We start from the raw sequence: 17984 nt of genomic DNA on the forward strand, positions 1-17984 counted from the left end.
CATGGCTGGTGACTGAGACGGCCATGGTTGGTGACTGAGACGACCATGGCTGGTGACTGAGACGGCCATGGTTGGTGACTGAGACGGCCATGGCTGGTGACTGAGACGACCATGGTTGGTGACTGAGACGGCCATGGCTATTGACTGAGACGGCCATGGTTGGTGACTGAGACGGCCATGGTTGGTGACCTAGACGACCATGGCTGGTGACTGAGACGGCCATGGTTGGTGACTGAGACGGCCATGGCTGGTGACTGAGACGACCATGGTTGGTGACTGAGACGGCCATGGTTGGTGACTGAGACGGCCATGGCTGGTGACTGAGACGACCATGGTTGGTGACTGAGACGGCCATGGCTATTGACTGAGACGGCCATGGTTGGTGACTGAGACGGCCATGGCTGGTGACTGAGACGGCCATGGTTGGTGACTGAGACGACCATGGTTGGTGACTGAGACGGCCATGGTTGGTGACTGAGACGACCATGGCTGGTGACTGAGACGGCCATGGTTGGTGACTGAGACGACCATGGTTGGTGACTGAGACGGCCATGGCTATTGACTGAGACGGCCATGGTTGGTGACTGAGACGGCCATGGTTGGTGACTGAGACGACCATGGCTGGTGACTGAGACGGCCATGGTTGGTGACTGAGACGGCCATGGCTGGTGACTGAGACGACCATGGTTGGTGACTGAGACGGCCATGGTTGGTGACTGAGACGGCCATGGCTGGTGACTGAGACGACCATGGTTGGTGACTGAGACGACCATGGCTGGTGACTGAGACGGCCATGGTTGGTGACTGAGACGGCCATGGCTGGTGACTGAGACGGCCATGGTTGGTGACTGAGACGACCATGGTTGGTGACTGAGACGGCCATGATTGGTGACTGAGACGACCATGATTGGTGACTGAGACGACCATGGTTGGTGACTGAGACGGCCATGATTGGTGACTTAGACAGTTCCCTGCAGATCTCATTCACTGGTTAAGTCTACAAAGTGTCACTCTCAGATCTGGTTTGGACGGCATGGTATCTGTGTAGCGGAAGATGTTTTGGGAACCACGCTGATGGTGATGAGGCCTAGGCTTTAGCTCAGTGGGCTAAGTGTGTACCTAGATGGTGATGAGGCCCAGAGTTTAGCTCAGTGGGCTAAGTGTGTACCTGGATGGTGATGAGGCCCAGAGTTTAGTTCAGTGGGCTAAGTCTGTACCTGGATGGTGATGAGGCCCAGGCTTTAGCTCAGTGGGCTAAGTGTGTACCTGGATGGTGATGAGGCCCAGAGTTTAGCTCAGTGGGCTAAGTGTGTACCTGGATGGTGATGAGGCCCAGAGTTTAGCTCAGTGGGCTAAGTGTGTACCTGGATGGTGATGAGGCCTAGGCTTTAGCTCAGTGGGCTAAGTGTGTACCTGGATGGGGATGAGGCCTAGGCTTTAGCTCAGTGGGCTAAGTGTGTACCTGGATAGTGGTGATGCCCAGGTCCTTGCCCATCAGGACGCGTCCCTCCAGCAGCCGGGCAATGCGTGGGTCTTCCACCTTCAGGTAGTCCAGAACCAGGTCTGTGATGTCTGCCTGCCAGTCCACCCCCAGCATGTAGACTAGCTCCCCGCCAGGGGCTGCTGGCTCCGCTACAAAGTGGGTGAGCACCCTCACCAGGGCATACTGGTACTGTAGCGTGCAGCCTTTGCCTTTCCTCTCATCATCCTCGTCATCCTCACTGTCGCGGGTGGGCCTACGGAGGGGGAAGAGGGACATAGAGATGTTGGTCATGAACCAACTGCCCTTGCAGCACATGCTATTCATGCTAACACCAGTAGGCTGGCAAAACATTCATCCACTGGAAAAGCCTGTTCAAAAAGCACAGTAGTGGTTTGATGTCGTCTAGAATCTTCACTCCGCAGCATCTGGAGTTTTAGATGTTTTTTCAGCTCTGTGTAATGGAATGAAGATGAAAAACCACTTACAAAAACCTATGTGACCACACACATCTTTTAACAACCCCCCCCCCCCCCCCCCCCCCCCCCCCCACCCCCAACACCACCACCACCACCACCACCACCCACCCTCCTTGTGTCTAAAACACTGGTGAGATTACAGGAATCCTGCCCCATTTCCCAGAGGGCTAGGCGCCTCGGTGTGGTGACTGGTGGGGGGGCCGTCTTTAAAGGCAGGGAAACAAAAATTGGCCAAATTGAAAAATGGGCCCTGCAGAGAGAATGAAGGTCGTTGGCTGGGCAGGCAGGCAGACAGGCAGGCAGACAGACAGGCAGACATCGGCGGTAACAACAGCAGCACCCTCCTCCCCTCACACCTCGGGCTCCAAATGGAATCACATGACAGAGCAACATGAAATTGAACCTTGAGAGCGAGACCATAACATGTACTTGCGACTAAATGGGGAAAGAAGGCGTCCAATGCTTCAATGTGCCATGGCTTGACAGATGTATTCAGTAAGCCTATGCCTAGTCTGCTGTAGGTACATGCATGTCAGAAGCTGTGAGCAGTGAGTGATGCAAGAATATGACCTAATAATAGTCGTCCTTAGTAACAGCTGTATCAGTCAAAACCTTGACCTGGCAGGAAATAGCAGGAAGTGCTGGCTTCTTTTCCATAGTGTTGTTTCACACTTACTACCCACATCCTGCAGTAGAAAATAAAGCCCTATACACACACCATGCCCAAAACAACACATCATTTCCCAAACCCACATGCAGGTAAAACATTTAGAATAGTACATGGAACAGGAATACACACTCATACGCACCATATTTCTCTCCCTCCTCTCTCCCTCCTCTCTCCCTCCCTCCCTGCATCCCTCCCTCCCCCCCTCTCTCTCTCTCTCTCTCTCTCTCTCTCTCTCTCTTTCTCTCTCTTTTCACCTCTTGTTGGAAAAGATGGGCACCCTCCATCCCTTGACCTGGCTGAGTTCCGTGTCAGACACGTCCATCTGCAGGGGCAGACGAGGCACCCACACAGTCAGCTCCAGCTGGGTGCTCAGGTACAGGTAGGTGAAGTTGACCATCAGAGACTGTCTACCACGCATCTCCTTCCCATTCACAAGGACTGTATCACAGCCAGGAGACACCTGAGAGGGCACAAAGCAGAGTCCTGGCGGTTATGCGTGTGTGAGTGTGTGTGTGTGTGTGTGTGTGTGTGTGTGTGTGTGTGTGTGTGTGTGTGTGTGTGTGTGTGTGTGAGTGTGTGTGTGTGTGTGTGTGTGTGTGTGTGTGTGTGTGTGTGTGTGTGTGTGTATGTGCGTGTGTGTGTGTGTGCGTGTGTGCGTGTGTGTGTGTGTGTGTGTGTGTATGTGTGTGTGTGTGTTTGTGTGTGCGTGTGTGTATGAGTGTGTGTGTATGTGCGTGCGTGCGTGTGTGCGCGCGTGCGTGTGTGTGTATGAGTGTGTGTGTGTGCGTGCGTGTTTGTGACATGAGTGGCCCGTGTGCACTGTGTGTGTGTATGAACGTATGAGTGTGTGACCTTTTGTGGCTTTCAAGCCCCACGTTTGTTGTGGTGTGTCCGTTGTAGCATGATGGGTGTTTTTCTACAGGCCTCAGTAAGAATCAGTATGAGCAGTACAGTAAGAATCAGTATGAGCAGTATTAGCTGCCACCTTGCATGGATGCCTCTTGGAATCCCACGTGTAGCATTTACCTGTCACCAACGGTTTCTGAATTTCACACACAGCATTTACCTGTCACCAACGGTTTCTGAATTTCACACGTAGCATTTACCTGTCACCAACGGTTTCTGAATTTCACACACAGCATTTACCTGTCACCAACGGTTTCTGAATTTCACACACAGCATTTACCTGTCACCAACGGTTTCTGAATTTCACACGTAGCATTTACCTGTCACCAACGGTTTCTGAATTTCACACGTAGCATTTACCTGTCACCAACGGTTTCTGAATTTCACACGTAGCATTTACCTGTCACCAACGGTTTCTGAATTTCACACACAGCATTTACCTGTCACCAACGGTTTCTGAATTTCACACACAGCATTTACCTGTCACCAACGGTTTCTGCACACAATTCGCAACATTTACCTTTTCTTCACCTGCTGTGTGCACTTTTTTTGAAAGATGAGTATTAGATTTTTCAAAAGTGATCTTCAAAATGATCTTTTTCCATGTGTTCTGTTCAAGATGTACATGGTGAGATCCTGGTGTACATGGTGAGATCCTGGTGTACATGGTGAGATCCTGGTGTACATGGTGAGATCCTGGTGTACATGGTGAGATCCTGGTGTACATGGTGAGATCCTGGTGTACATGGTGAGATCCTGGTGTACATGGTGAGATCCTGGTGTACATGGTGAGATCCTGGTGTACATGGTGAGATCCTGGTGTACATGGTGAGATCCTGGTGTACATGGTGAGATCCTGGGTGAGTTTTGCATTTTCCTCAGCTAATGGTTAAGGTTAGGATTGGTGAGGGGAATCTGATTCTAGATCTGAACCGAGGGGAAACTGTAACCCAGAGCAACAACAGAACAGTGTGAAGAGAAGGATTGGAATTATCAAGTGCCATTCACCCGTAAGGCTGTCATTACTACTGTACATACAATACTCAGGCCCCACTTTACTCTATAGGGGTCGTTTAAGAAGGATAACATAATGGGGTGAAAACTATCTATGTTCATAATGTAAAACATAATCAAACGATCAATAATGAGGAATATGTTTTTATGCTGATGACTAAATTATACAATGTTATGAATGTTACATGCCTCACACCTGCTGAGATTGAAACAAGTCCTATTGAGATTGAAAACAAGTCCTGCTGAGATTGAAAACAAGTACTACTGAGATTGAAAACAAGTCCTACTGAGATTGAAAACAAGTCCTATTGAGATTGAAAACAAGTCCTGCTGAGATTGAAAACAAGTCCTGCTGAGATTGAAAACAAGTCCTACTGAGATTGAAAACAAGTCCTACTGAGATAGAGGCAGTCCTAATATGGACACCGTGCAGTCTTGACCAGGTAACATCTGAGAAAGAAGTGCACTGTTGAACGTTTAGCCACTGAGCCCAGATGAGGAAGCATAGATTTGTCATTTTCGATTCCACCCTAATCTAACTCGGTGCTCCCCAGTGATCACGTTGGCATTTGAGACAATTTTCCACACGTTACCTGAAATTGTCCTAGTTGTTGATTATGGCATTCGATCTGTCTCCTCCCATTTTAGTCCTTCACTCCCCCTAACAAGTTCATGACCTCTCTCAAACCTCATCTTTCTTTTTCCTCCCTCCCTCCTTTGTCCTCCCTCTCGATCTCTCTATCTCTGATGTGATGATAGATTAATGTGGCCTTGGATACTTAATGACACCCTGGTGGTTAACATTAGCAGCAGTGGTTCGTTGCCGTGGGATACACGCCGAACCGTGTCAGAGCTTGGGCGGTCAGCTGCCACCTCTACTCGGCATTGACTTCACGGTCCATTCAATGCTGTGTGAACATCTCATTCTAGGGGTCAGGGAAGGGACACTCGGGAGAGAGCAGTCCGTTTCAGATAATCACCTCTCTGTTAGAGCAGTGAAGCATGTTGAAATAACAAGGAGAGGAAAGGGTAATTCTATACTAAACATATCATTGGTTATGTTGTCTCTAAAAGCTTTGAAATGAGGTTCTCTGAATGTCTAGCTGATCATACAGATTCAGAATTTGTTTTTGCCACACTCGCCTTGGTCAAAATCTGTAAGAGAAAGGCAGACACACAATTATTTAATTTCCCTGGTGACAAGGGTTGAAATGTGTTTTAACTCCTGGGTCAAAATCCTAGATTTTCATCTAGTGTGCTGTGCTTTTACACCATGCTGTGATGCACACAGCCGATCTGTATGTACAGGCAGCAAGGCTGTATGGTTTGGTTGCTGACAAAGGATCCAGGTCAGGCCGTACTGTACAGTGCTGTAGTCACACTGTCCATTGTGCTGAATAGGTTGGTGTGTAGTCATGCAATGTCTGTGTGTGTGTGTGTGTGTGTGTGTGTGTGTGTGTGTGTGTGTGTGTGTGTGTGTGTGTGTGTGTGTGTGTGTCTGTGTGTGTGTGTGTGTGTGTGTGTGTGTGTGTGTGTGTGTGTGTGTGTGTGTGTGTGTGTGTGTGTGTGTGTGTGTGTGTGTGTGTGTGGGTGCGTGCACATGTTGCGTGACCTCCAGAAGAGGCTGGTGAGAGGAGCTGTAGGATGACAGTCTCATTGTAATGGCTGGAATGTCAAACATGAGTCAAACATGTGGTTTCCATATGTATGATTTGTTTGATGACGTTCCATTGATTCCATTCCGGCCATTAGATTGAGACTGTCCTCCTATAGCTCCTCCCACCAGCCTCCTCTGGTGACTTCAATTGGAAATTGGAATCAGAGCGGAAAGTGAAAAATAATTTAGCGCGGACAGCAGTGAAACAATGGGAGATATCCTTCGAGTGTCTCGCGTGGACAGTAAAACAAATCCTTGATGAATCATTCTACAAGAGCAATTGCTCGCAATTTGCAATCTGATAAGACAAACTCTATTCAGCAAAAAAAAAAAACACACACGACAACGTTCATTCCCTCACTCTCACGTGTATCTCACTGAACACGCAGACGGCAATCAGAATCTGATCTCCCGTGGGTGATTTAATTACTGTGCTTCGCATTTCCACAATTAAGACACAGAGGAGGAGATCTGATAAGAAGCTTGTGTCTCTGCCTCTCATCCTCCTAGTTGCTTATCACCACCGCTCTCCCTCGACGTCTCCCTCAGTCCGTCAGTCCCTCTAACACTGGACTTGTTATCATCAAAGAGACTTGCTTTCTTCTGTCAATCTTTTTATTTCTCTTTCTTTCTCTCGCTCTCTTTCTCCCACCACCCATTTTCTCTCTCCCTTTCTCTTCTGCCTCTCTGTCTCTCTCTCTCTCTCTCTGTCTCTCTCTCTCTCTCTCTCTGTCTCTCTATCTCTCTCTCTCTCTCTCTCGCTCTCTCTCTCTCTCACACTCTTTTTTTCCCTCTAGAGTGAGGAGCAGGTGTTACTTCGGCTGTGATATCGGAGGCCCGAGCGTTCCCAGGCATCTGCCGCCTCGGCCTGTCCTGGCCTCCCATCACATTCCTGAATATGGCCAGAGAGTAGAAGCAGCCAATTCAATAGATACCAGGATGTAGCTACAAGTATTCACAGCTGTCTTAGTTAGTGTGGACCCCCCCAAAAAAGTTATTTCAATGATCTCCCTATTCCATTTATTTTGTCCACTCCTGGCACAGGGCACTGATGAAAAGTAGTGCACAATATTGAGAAATAGGGTGCCAATTATCCACGCTATGTTACTGTCCATATGTTTTGAATTTTACCCCTTTTTCACCCCAATTTCATGGTATCCAATTGTTTTTAGTAGCTACTATCTTGTCTCATTGCTACAACTCCCGTACAGGCTAGGGAGAGACGAAGGTTGAAAGTCACGCGTCCTCCGACACAACCCAACCAAGCTGCACTGCTTCTTAACACAGCGCTCATCCATCCCGGAAGCCAGCCGCACCAATGTGTCGGAGGAAACACTGTGCACCTGGCAACCTTGGTTAGCACGCACTGCGCCCGGCCTGCCACAGGAGTCGCTGGTGCGACAAGGATTTCCCTACCAGCCAAACCCTCCCTAACCCGGACGACGCTAGGCCAATTGTGCATCGCCCCACGGACTTCCCGGTCGCGGCCGGTTACGACAGAGCCTGGACGCGAACCCAGAGTCTCAGCTGGTGCTGCAGTACAGCGCCCTTGACCACTGCGCCACCCGGGAGGCCCTCATATTTGAATGTTGATTTATTTGTTGATGTTACATTGGATAACTGGTGTAAAAACAAGCAGTAAGAAAGCTAGTGTCCCATAGGGATAGTAAAATATGTATTTTCAGCCTGATGCAAGCCCTAGTGTAAACAAAGACCTGTGTCTGTGTCCAAACTGCTGAGCCATGGCGTTTGAAGATACTGAAAAATTGATTTAATCTCTGGACTTAATCTCTGTCTATATTTTGGAAAGAGGAGCACGGCACGAGGCCTCTGTTATAGAGCAAAAACCAGGGACATGTCCTCACCTAACATCACAGGAACAAACTACGTCATAAGGAGATAAAGGTATGTCAACCAATCAAATGTATTTTTTAAAGCCCTTTTTACATCATCCGATGTCACTAAGTGTTGTACAGAAACCCAGCCTAAAACCCTAAACAGTAAGCAATGCAGATGTAGAAGCACAGTGGCTAGGAAAAACTCCCTAGAAAGACCAGGACATAGGAAGAAACCTAGAGAACAACCAGGCTATGTGGGGTCCAGGCTATGCCAGTCCTCTTCTGGCTGTGCCGGGTGGAGATTTTAACAGAACATGGCCAAGATGTTCAAACGTTAATAGATTACCAGCATGGTAAAATAATAATAATCACAGTGGTTGTAGAGGGTGTAACAGGTCAGCACCTCAGGAATAAATGTCAGTTGGCTTTTCAAAGTCGATCATTCAGAGTTAGAGACAGCAGGTGCGGCAGAGAGAGTCCACATTAGAAGTTCTGCTGAGATTGAGGCTGTCCTAATATGGACACCATGCAGTTGAGTTCCTTTTTTAAAGTGTTTTTCTAAACACGAGTCAGTCAGTGTTCTGTTGTTACTAAGAGGGTGAAAAGGATTCAGGTGATTATCAATAGGCTGAGAGAAAGTGTAGTGGAGACCAGCAGTAGAAACTATACAAAATTAAACACGAGTCAGTCAGTGTTCTGTTGTTACTAAGAGGGTGAAAAGGATTCAAGTGATTATCAATAGGCTGAGAGAAAGTGTAGTGGAGACCAGCAGTAGAAATTATACAACATTGATATATTGGCATACATCAGTGTGTTTTAACAGATTGTGAAACTGAAAACACTTTGATAGCATCTGAGGTATTACATACAGAGATGGGAAACTCATTGACTAATCTCTCATGCAAAACTAACTGCTTTTAAAGTCAATACTTTCCTCCTAATCAGTAAGTCTCTCTTTCTCTCTCTTGTCTATCTCTCTCTTGTCTCTCTCTCTCATCTCTCTCTTGTCTCTCTCTCTCTCTTGTCTCTCTCTCTCTCGTCTCTCTCTCTCTTCTCTCTAATGTCTCTCTCTCTCTCATCTCTCGCGCTCTTGTCTATTGTCTCTCTTGTCTATTGTCTCTCTCTCTCGCTTGTCTCTCTTGTCTCTTGTCTCTCTCTCTCGTATCTTTCTCTCTCGCTCTCGTCTCTCTCTTGTCTCTCTCTCTTTCTCTCTCTTGTCTATCTCTCTCTCTTGTATCTCTCTCTCTTGTCTCTCTCTCTCTTCTCTCTAATGTCTCTCTCTCTCTCGTCTCTTGCTCTCTTGTCTCTCGCGCTCTTGTCTATTGTCTCTCTCTGTCGCTTGTCTCTCTTGTCTCTTGTCTCTCTCTCTCGTCTCTTGTCTCTCTCTCTCTCCCGTCTCTTTCTCTCTCGCTCTCGTCTCTCTCTTGTCTCTCTCTCTCTCTCTCTCTCGCGCTTTCTTTCGTCTCTCTCTCTTGTCTCTCTCTTGTCTCTTGTCTCTCTCTCTCTCTTGTCTCTTGTGTCTCTCTCGTGTCTCTCTTGTCTCTCTCTCTTGTCTATTCTCGCTCTCTATCTCGTCTTTTGTCTCTCTCTCTCTTGTCTCTCTCTGTCTTGTCTTTTGTCTCTCTCTCTTGTCTCTTCTCTCTCTCTCTATTGTCTCTTTCTCTTGTCTCTCTCTTGTCTCTCTCATATCTCTCTCTTGTCTCTTGTGTCTCTCTCGTGTCTCTCTCTCTTGTCTCTCTATTGTCTCTTGTCTCTCTCTTGTCTCTCTCTTGTCTCTTGTCTCTCTCTCTCTTGTCTCATGTGTCTCTCTCGTGTCTCTCTTGTCTCTCTCTCTTGTCTATTCTCGCTCTCTATCTCGTCTTTTGTCTCTCTCTCTCTTGTCTCTCTCTGTCTTGTCTCTTGTCTCTCTCTCTTGTCTCTTCTCTCTCTCTCTTGTCTCTTTCTCTTGTCTCTCTCTTGTCTCTCTCATATCTCTCTCTTGTCTCTTGTGTCTCTCTCGTGTCTCTCTCTCTTGTCTCTCTATTGTCTCGTCTCTCTCTTGTCTCTCTTGTTTCACTCTCTTGTCTCTTGTGTCTCTCTCGTGTCTCTCTCTTGTCTCTCTATTGTCGCTTGTCTCTCTCTTGTCTCTTGTCTCTCTCTCTTGTCTCTCTCTCGTGTCTCTCTCTCTTGTTTCTCTATCTCTTGTCTCTCTCTCGTCTCTTGTGTCTCTCTCTTGTCTCTCTCTCTTGTCTCTCTATTGTCTCTTGTCTCTCTCTTGTCTCTCTTGTTTCTCTCTCTCTTGTCTTTCTCTCTTGTCTCTTTTCTCTCTCTTGTCTCTCTCTTGTCTCTCTCTTCTCTCTCTCTCTTGTCTCTCTCTCGTGTCTCTCTCTCGTGTCTCTCTCTCTTGTCGCTCTCTCTTGTATCTCTATTGTCCCTTGTCTCTCTCTCTTGTCTCTCTATTGTCTCTTGTCTCTCTTGTTTTCTCTCTCTCATCTCTCTCTCTCTTGTCTCTTGTCTCTCTCTCTCTTGTCTCTCTCTCTTGTCTCTCTCTCTTGTCTCTCTCTCGTGTCTCTCTCTCTCGTGTCTCTCTCTCTTGTCTCTCTCTCTTGTCTCTCTCTCTCTTGTCTCTCTCTTGTCTCTCTCGTGTCTCTCTCTTGTCTCTCTCTCTTGTCTCTCTCTCTTGTCTCTCTCTCTTGTCTCTATCTCTTGCCTCTCTCATGTCTCTCTCTCTTGTCTCTCTCTTGTCTCTCTATTGTCTCTCTATTGTCTCTTGTCTCTCTATTGTCTCGTGTCTCTTTTATTTATCTTGTCTCTTGTCTCTCTCTCGCTTGTCTCTCTCTCTCTTGACTCGTCTCTCTCTCTTGTCTCTTGTCTCTCTCTCATCTCTTGTGTCGCTCTCTCTCTTGTCTCTTCTCTCTCCTGTCTCTCTCTCTTCTCTCTCTTTCTCTCTCTCGTCTCTTGTGTCTTTCTCTCTCTTGTCTAATGTGTCTCTCTCTCTCTTGTCTCGTGTCTCTCTCTCATCTCTCTCTCTCTTGTTTCTCTCTCTCTTGTCTCTCTCTCTCTCTTCTCTCTTGTCTCTCTCTCTCGTCTCTTGTCTCTTGTCTCTCATCTCGTGTCTCTCTCTCTTGTCTCTCTCTCTCTTGTCTCTCTCTCTCTCTTGTCTCTCTCTCTTCTCTCTCTCTCTCTCTCTCCAAAGGAATAAAGACATTTCAAATATATATAGTACAAAAGGGAAAATAAATAAACATAAATATGGGTTGTATTTACAATGGCTGCCCTGTTCTTGTGGCAAAAGGTCACCAATCTTGCTGCTGTGATGGTACACTGTGGTATTTCACCTAATAGATATGGGAGATTTAAAAATTGGATTTGGTTTATAATTCTTTGTGGGTCTGTGTAGACATAATGTAGCCTCTCTGATAAGGGCCAAATAGCATTCTAGTTTCCTCAGGTTTTTGTTAATACTTTCCAATGTGTCAACTAATTATCTTTTTGTTATCTCATTATTTGGTTGGATATAATTATGTTGCTGTCCTGGGGCTCTGTTTGTGTTTGTGTTGAGTCCCAAGGACCAGCTTTCTTAGGGGACTCTTCTCCAGATTCATCTCTCTGTAGGTGATGGCTTTGCTATGGGAGGTTTGAGAATCGCTTCCTTTTAGGTGGTTGTAGAATTTAACGTCTCTTTTCTGAATTTTGATATTTAGCAGGTATCGGCCTAATTTGCATGCATTATTTTGTTGTTTACGTTGTACAAAGAGGACTTTTGGTGTTTGGCCCATTTTGTGAATTCTTGGTCGGTGAGTGGACCCCAGACATTACAACCATAAAGGGCAATGGGTTCTATAACGAATTCAAGTATTTTTAGTCAGATCCTAATTGGGATGTCGAATTTTATGTTCCTTTTGATGGCAAGAAGGCCCTTCTTGCCTTGTCTCTCAGATCGTTCACATCTCTGTGGAAGTTACCTCTGGCGCTGATGTTTAGGCCGAGGTACATTTCGTGTGCTATAGGGCAATGGTGTCTGGATGGAATTTGTATTTGTTGTCCTGGCAACTGGACCTTTTTCGGACACTATTATTTTTGTCTTTCTGAGATTTACTGTCAGGGCCCAGGACTGACAGAATCTGTGAAGAAGATCTAGGAGCTGAAAACGGCAAACATGTGGACATTTGACTTCAGATTCTAGTAGGGTGAGGCCGGGTGCGGCAGACTGTTCTAGTGCTCTCGCCAATTCATTGATATACAGTGCTTCCTGAAAGTATTCAGACCAATTGATTTTTTTCCACATATTGTTACGTTACAGCTAATTCTAAAATGGATTAAACACAAACTGTTTATCAATCAACACACAATACCACATAACGTTTCTGTTGTTGCTGCCAAAGTATTAATACAAAAATTAAAAAAACAGAAATACCTTATTTACATAAGTAATCAGACCACTTGAGCCAGGTGCATCCTGTTTCCATTGATCATCCTTGATATGTTTCTACAACCTGTTTGGAGTCCAGCTGTGGTACATTCAGTTGATTGGATATGAAAAGGAAAGGCACACATCTGTCTATATAAGGTCCCACAGTTGACAGTGTCAGAGCAAAAACAAAGCCGAAGGTCGAAGGAATTGTCCGTAGAGTTCAGAGACAGGATTGTGTTGAGGCACAGATCTGGGGAACCAAAAACAATTCTGCAGCATTGAAGGTCCCCAAGAACACAGTGGCCCCCAACATTCTTAAATGGAAGAAGTTTGAAACCAATACAACTCTTTCTAGTGCAGGCCGCCCGGCCAAACTGAGCAATTGAGGAAGAAGGGCCTTGGTCAGGGAGGTAACCAATAATCACTTGGTCACTCTGACAGAGCTCCAGAGTTCCTCTTTGGAGATGGGAGAAACTTTCAGAAGCACAACAATCTCTGCAGCACTCCACCAATCAGGTCTTTATGATTGAGTGGCCAAACAGAAGCCACTCCTCAGTAAAAGGCACATGAAATCCTGCTTGGAGTTTGCCAAAGGGCACCTAAAGGACTCTCAGAACATGAGAAACAAGATTCTCTGGTCTGACGAAACCAAGATTGAACTTGCCTGAATGCCAAGCGTCACGTCTGGAGGAAACCTGGCACCATCCCTATTGTGAAGCATGGTGGTGGCAGCAGCAAGGACTGTGAGACTAGTCAGGATTGAGGGAAAGATGAACGGAGCAAAGTACAGAGAGATCTTTGATGAAAACCTGCTCCAGAGCGCTCAGGACCTCAGACTGGGGTGAAGGTTGTGAGGGAAATTTTCTGTTAAACAATACTAATGTTTGTGTGCTAAAATATACTTCTTTAAGCCTAGGCATTGGACTTGAGATTCTGTAACTAACTCATATAAGCTAAGTAACAAAGATAATGGAGATGTCTTATCTGAAGAATATGGTTATATGATTGAACTGTTGAACTCGTGACATTAGAACGTCTCCTTTCGGACTCTGGGGTTGGCAGCTGTACATCCTCCCATATGGGCCTCAGTCACCTGGGGTCCAGAGAGGGGAGAAGTCAGGTTTATCTATCACATGTCCCTGTTGCTAGGCAGAATATCAGCAAGGAGTTCAGAAGGAAACATTGTTTCCATATGTGAACTGTGTGTCTTTATTGAAAACCATGTGAAGGGATGGCGTGAGTAATGGGGAACCATTCACTTGTCTCCACAGTATCTGTGCACCAGTCACCTTCTCCTAGGCGGAGATAGTTTTCCACCTTGAACTAGGGGAGAGAACAATGTAACAACAAATGTCCTAAGTTCTAAGTACTGAACAAAACAACAAGTTCTTTGTATTTGGGGCCGAAGGTCTGGCACAGGATGTGTGGGCTTGGTGTTTGGAATTGTTGTAGGTCATCTCTGAGGTTGCACCTATCCTGACCTATCCTGACCTATCCTGAGATAGTATATAACACAGAAGCCAACTCCACTCAGGGTGCTCTCACTCCACCACCTGTGAGGTGACAAGCCTCCTTGTTGTAACAAGTATTATAATAAAATGAATACCTTGACTGATTATTCATTTTGCCTCTCCTCATTATTGATTAAGGATAGAATTTCCACCACAAGGTTCACTTTCAAACAGAACTATGACCCTAAGCACACAGCCAAGAAAACGCAGCAGTAGCTTCGAGACAAGTCTCTGAACGTCCTTGAGTGGCCCAGCCAGAGCACGGACTCTCTGGAGAGACCTGAAAATAGTTGTACAGCGATGCTCCCTATCCAACATGAAAGAGCTTGAGAGGATCTGCAGGGAAGAATTGGAGAAATTCCCCAAACACAGGTGTGCAAATCTTGTGGCGTCATATCTAAGAATTATCCCAGATGTGGTTAGAGTCTATGGATTCAAGAATTACATTGAGCTGATTTCTGACGTGCTGTTCCTTCTTTATCCGTAGTGTATTCTGTATTGTTTTAGTGATTCACCATAGTAAAGGGGTAGGTTTTCTGGGTCTCTATGATTTTTGGTTGGATAGGTTTCTCAATTTATTTCAAAGGTTTTTGCAATCTTCATCAACACATTTGTCATTTTGTTAATTTTCTTTGGTTGTCTTCTTCAAATGTTGATAGGGAAGCTGGACGTCAAATATACTGCTTTCTACGGTCAAGTTTACACCTTTTACTATTACAGAGAAATATTTTGTCCAGGAAGTTGTCTAGAAAGGATTGAATTTGGTGACTATGTACAGACCCAGCAAGCGACAGAGCTGCATGAGTTGTGTTGTGACCCATTTTTGTTGATTGTTTTGACATTGTTGTGTCTAGGGGGACATATTTGGGAGGGAATGCTGTCACCTCCAGGTAGGTGTTTGTCCCCCAGTGTGCTAAGAGTGTCAGGTTCTTGTCCAGTTCTGGCATTTAGGTCGCCACAGACTAGCGTATGACCCTGGGCCGGGAAATGGTTGCTCAACCCCTCTAGGATGGAGAAGCTGTCATTGTTAAAGTATAGGGATTCTATTGAGGGGACATAGGTAACACACAGGAGGACGTTTTTCTCTGTTGAGATAGTTTCCTTATTCATTTCTAGCCAGATGTAAAACATTCCTGTTTTGACTATTTTAATAGTGTGGGTTAGGTCTGCTCTATACCAAATTAGAATACCCCCTGCTGAGTCTCTTCCCTGTTTGACACCTGGTAGTTTGGTGGATGGGACTACCAGCTCTCTGTAACATTGAGGGCAACCAGTCGGCCCGTCTCCTCTATACTATGTTTCTTGTAGGATGACATTGTCTGTATTTCCAATTTCTTTGATGAAGTCTGGGTTCCTGCTCTTTTGGCCAATAGCAGATGACCTCTGACCTTGTATATTGCAGGAAGAGATAGTGAATGTTTTGTGTTCCATAGTGTGTAGTGTTGTTTTGGTGTGGTGTAAACTCGGACCATTACAGTAGGTAATGGTCGCTCCCTCTCTCCCTCTTGCTCTGTGTCGTCCTTCAGGGTCTCTGATGTCGGATCCATCGGAGATGAGGAGGATGACTATGAGCGGATGCCTAAGCTCAGGCCTTAGCAGAGTGCTTTGCTGGAGGGTGATATTTTGTTTCAGGAACTAACAGCGGCTGTGCAGCAGCTCTCCCCAGGCCATGCGCCGAGGGTCGATGGACTGACAGCCAAGTTTTATAAATATTTCTAGCGTGCATTGGGGTCCTGTTAGAGGTCCTTTGAGAACTATGTCACTACTGCCGAAGAAGGAGGACTTCTATTGAAGAACTGGAAGCCGGTGTCGTTGCTCCGCTTGGATTATAAAATACTGTCCAAGTGTTTGACAAATTGGCTGAAAGGTTGTTTGGACACAATAGTTCACAGGGAGCAGGCATACTGTGTGCCTGGGTGGACTATAATGGACAACTTGTTTATTTTGAGAGATGTGATAGACATCACCAGGATGTATGATCAGAATCTGTGGTTCATTTCGAAAGATCAAGAAAAAGATATTGATAGAGTGTGTCATGTCTATCTGTTAAGGATCATGGAAGCATTTGGCCTGGTTATCTATCGGGTTTAGATCATGGGTCAACTTATTGTACTATGGGGCTTCTGTTATGGTAAAAGTCAGGGGTGGGCTGAGCCGGCCAGTCCCAGTTGGGAGAGGGATTAGGGGGTCAGCTCTACTGTTTAGCCATAGAACCCCCGCTGTGTAGGCTGAGGAAATGGCTGCAGTGGTCAGTTCCCTGGGCAGTAGGTGGGGAGACAGTTCCATTGTCAGCTTATGCTGATGATGTAACAGAGTTTATTAGAGGGGAGGTAGATCTGGAAGAGGTTAGCAGGTCTTTAGTGTTGTTTGAGGGGGCGGCATCAGCTAAGCTGGGGTGGGCAATTCCAGTCCTCGGGGGCCTGATTGGTGTCACAGTTTTTTCCCCAGCCCCAGCTAACACACCTGACTCCAATAATCCCCTAATCATGATCTTCAGTTTAGAATGACATTTGATTAAATAGCTGTGTTTGCTGGGGATGTAGAAAAAGTGTGACACCAATCAGGGCCTCGAGGACTGGAGTTACCCACCCCTGAGCTAAGGTGAACTGGGAGAAGCGTGAGGGTCTGATTATGGGGAGATAAGCCAGAGCAGGATCTCCTAGTCTTCCTGGGGGGTTAGAGTGGGCCAGAACAGCATCTCCTAGTCTTCCTGGGGGGCTACAGTGGGCCAGAACAGCATCTCCTAGTCTTCCTGGGGGGGCTACAGTGGGCCAGAGCAGCATCTCCTAGTCTTCCTGGGGGGGTTACAGTGGGCTAGAACAGGATCTCCTAGTCTTCCTGGGGGGTTACAGTGGGCCAGAGCAGCATCTCCTAGTCTTCCTGGGGGGGTTACAATGGGCCAGAGCAGCATCTCCTAGTCTTCCTGGGGGGTTACAGTGGGCCAGAGCAGCATCTCCTAGTCTTCCTGGGGGGCTACAGGGGGGCAGAGCAGCATCTCCTAGTCTTCCTGTGGGGTTAAAGTGGGCCAGAACAGCATATCCTAGTCTTCCTGGGGGGTTACAGTGGGGCAGAGTAGGGATGAAGTTCTTAGGGGAGTTCTTGGGGATCTCATAGTTTCTGGAGAGAAACCGGGAGGGGCTGGTGGAGACGGTTGCAGCTAAGTTATCTAAATAGTGGTGGTTGTTGCCACTGATGACTTTCAGGGGAAAGCTCCTGGTTGCTAACATCTTGGACGCTTCAATGCTCGGGCAAAGGCTGATGGTGTTAGACCCCCCCCCCACCCCACCCCACAGAGTCTCATCAAGCAAATGCAGAGGTTACTGGTGGATTTATTTTGGTCTGGCAAACACTGGACATGCACAGCAGTTTTACACCTCCCTTTACATGAGGAGGGCCAGGGGCCGGTGGACATTGGGTCCAGAGTGATATCTTTCCATCAACAAGCTGCACAGAGACTTCTGCACCAGCAGGGGGTGTGCTGGAGAGACGCTGGTTGGGCTGTTCTGGGGTGAGCAGGGGACCTTGACTACGACAGGCCTCTGTTCCTGTTGGATCTGGAGCAGGTCAATATGTCAGCCAGTACTCCGTTCTACCGCGCTGTGCTTTGGGCGTGGAAATATACTATCTGTTCACAGAGACGTTTCTCAGCCAGGAACATGGCTAATGGAGGAGCCACTGTTTCACAACCCACTCATTCAGACCAGAGTGCTGATCTCTGCCAGGTTGCTGGGCCAGGCTTGTGAGAGCGGTGTTCACTAAGTTGGGTGACCTGCAAGAAGAGGCTAGGTGGAAATCTGCCAGCGACATTGGAGTGGGATTCCTCCATGAATTCAACCAGGCTGCTGCAGTAGGCTGTGGTGGAGCGGGTCCATGCTGCACTACCGGGCTTGTTCAGAGAGCTGCTGAGGAGTAGGCAAAAGTTGGACCGTCTAACGACGAATGACACTGACCTACCTCTTTTCACCATTACAGCAGCTGCAGGAGAGTGAGGGAATGATCCTATCGTTCAAGACTCCGGAACTGGGGGCCTTTTGCA

The 17984-nt window shown here is 46.9% G+C and overlaps 1 protein-coding gene across 1 annotated transcript in view; it reads right to left on the reverse strand.

Moving 5' to 3' along the window:
- si:dkey-215k6.1 (transmembrane protein 132C) overlaps positions 1 to 17984 on the reverse strand; it is a 442562-nt gene that overhangs the window by 9024 nt on the left and 415554 nt on the right. Inside the window, exons 6-7 of the mRNA XM_036979350.1 lie at positions 2884 to 3089; positions 1463 to 1736 (exon numbers count right to left, since the gene is read on the reverse strand). Of these exons, the coding sequence (XP_036835245.1) occupies positions 1463 to 1736; positions 2884 to 3089 (480 nt within the window). The remainder of the gene's footprint in view (positions 1 to 1462; positions 1737 to 2883; positions 3090 to 17984) is intronic.

The sequence above is a fragment of the Oncorhynchus mykiss genome, chromosome 6 (assembly GCF_013265735.2).
Source record: "Oncorhynchus mykiss isolate Arlee chromosome 6, USDA_OmykA_1.1, whole genome shotgun sequence".
NCBI lineage: Eukaryota > Metazoa > Chordata > Actinopteri > Salmoniformes > Salmonidae > Oncorhynchus > Oncorhynchus mykiss.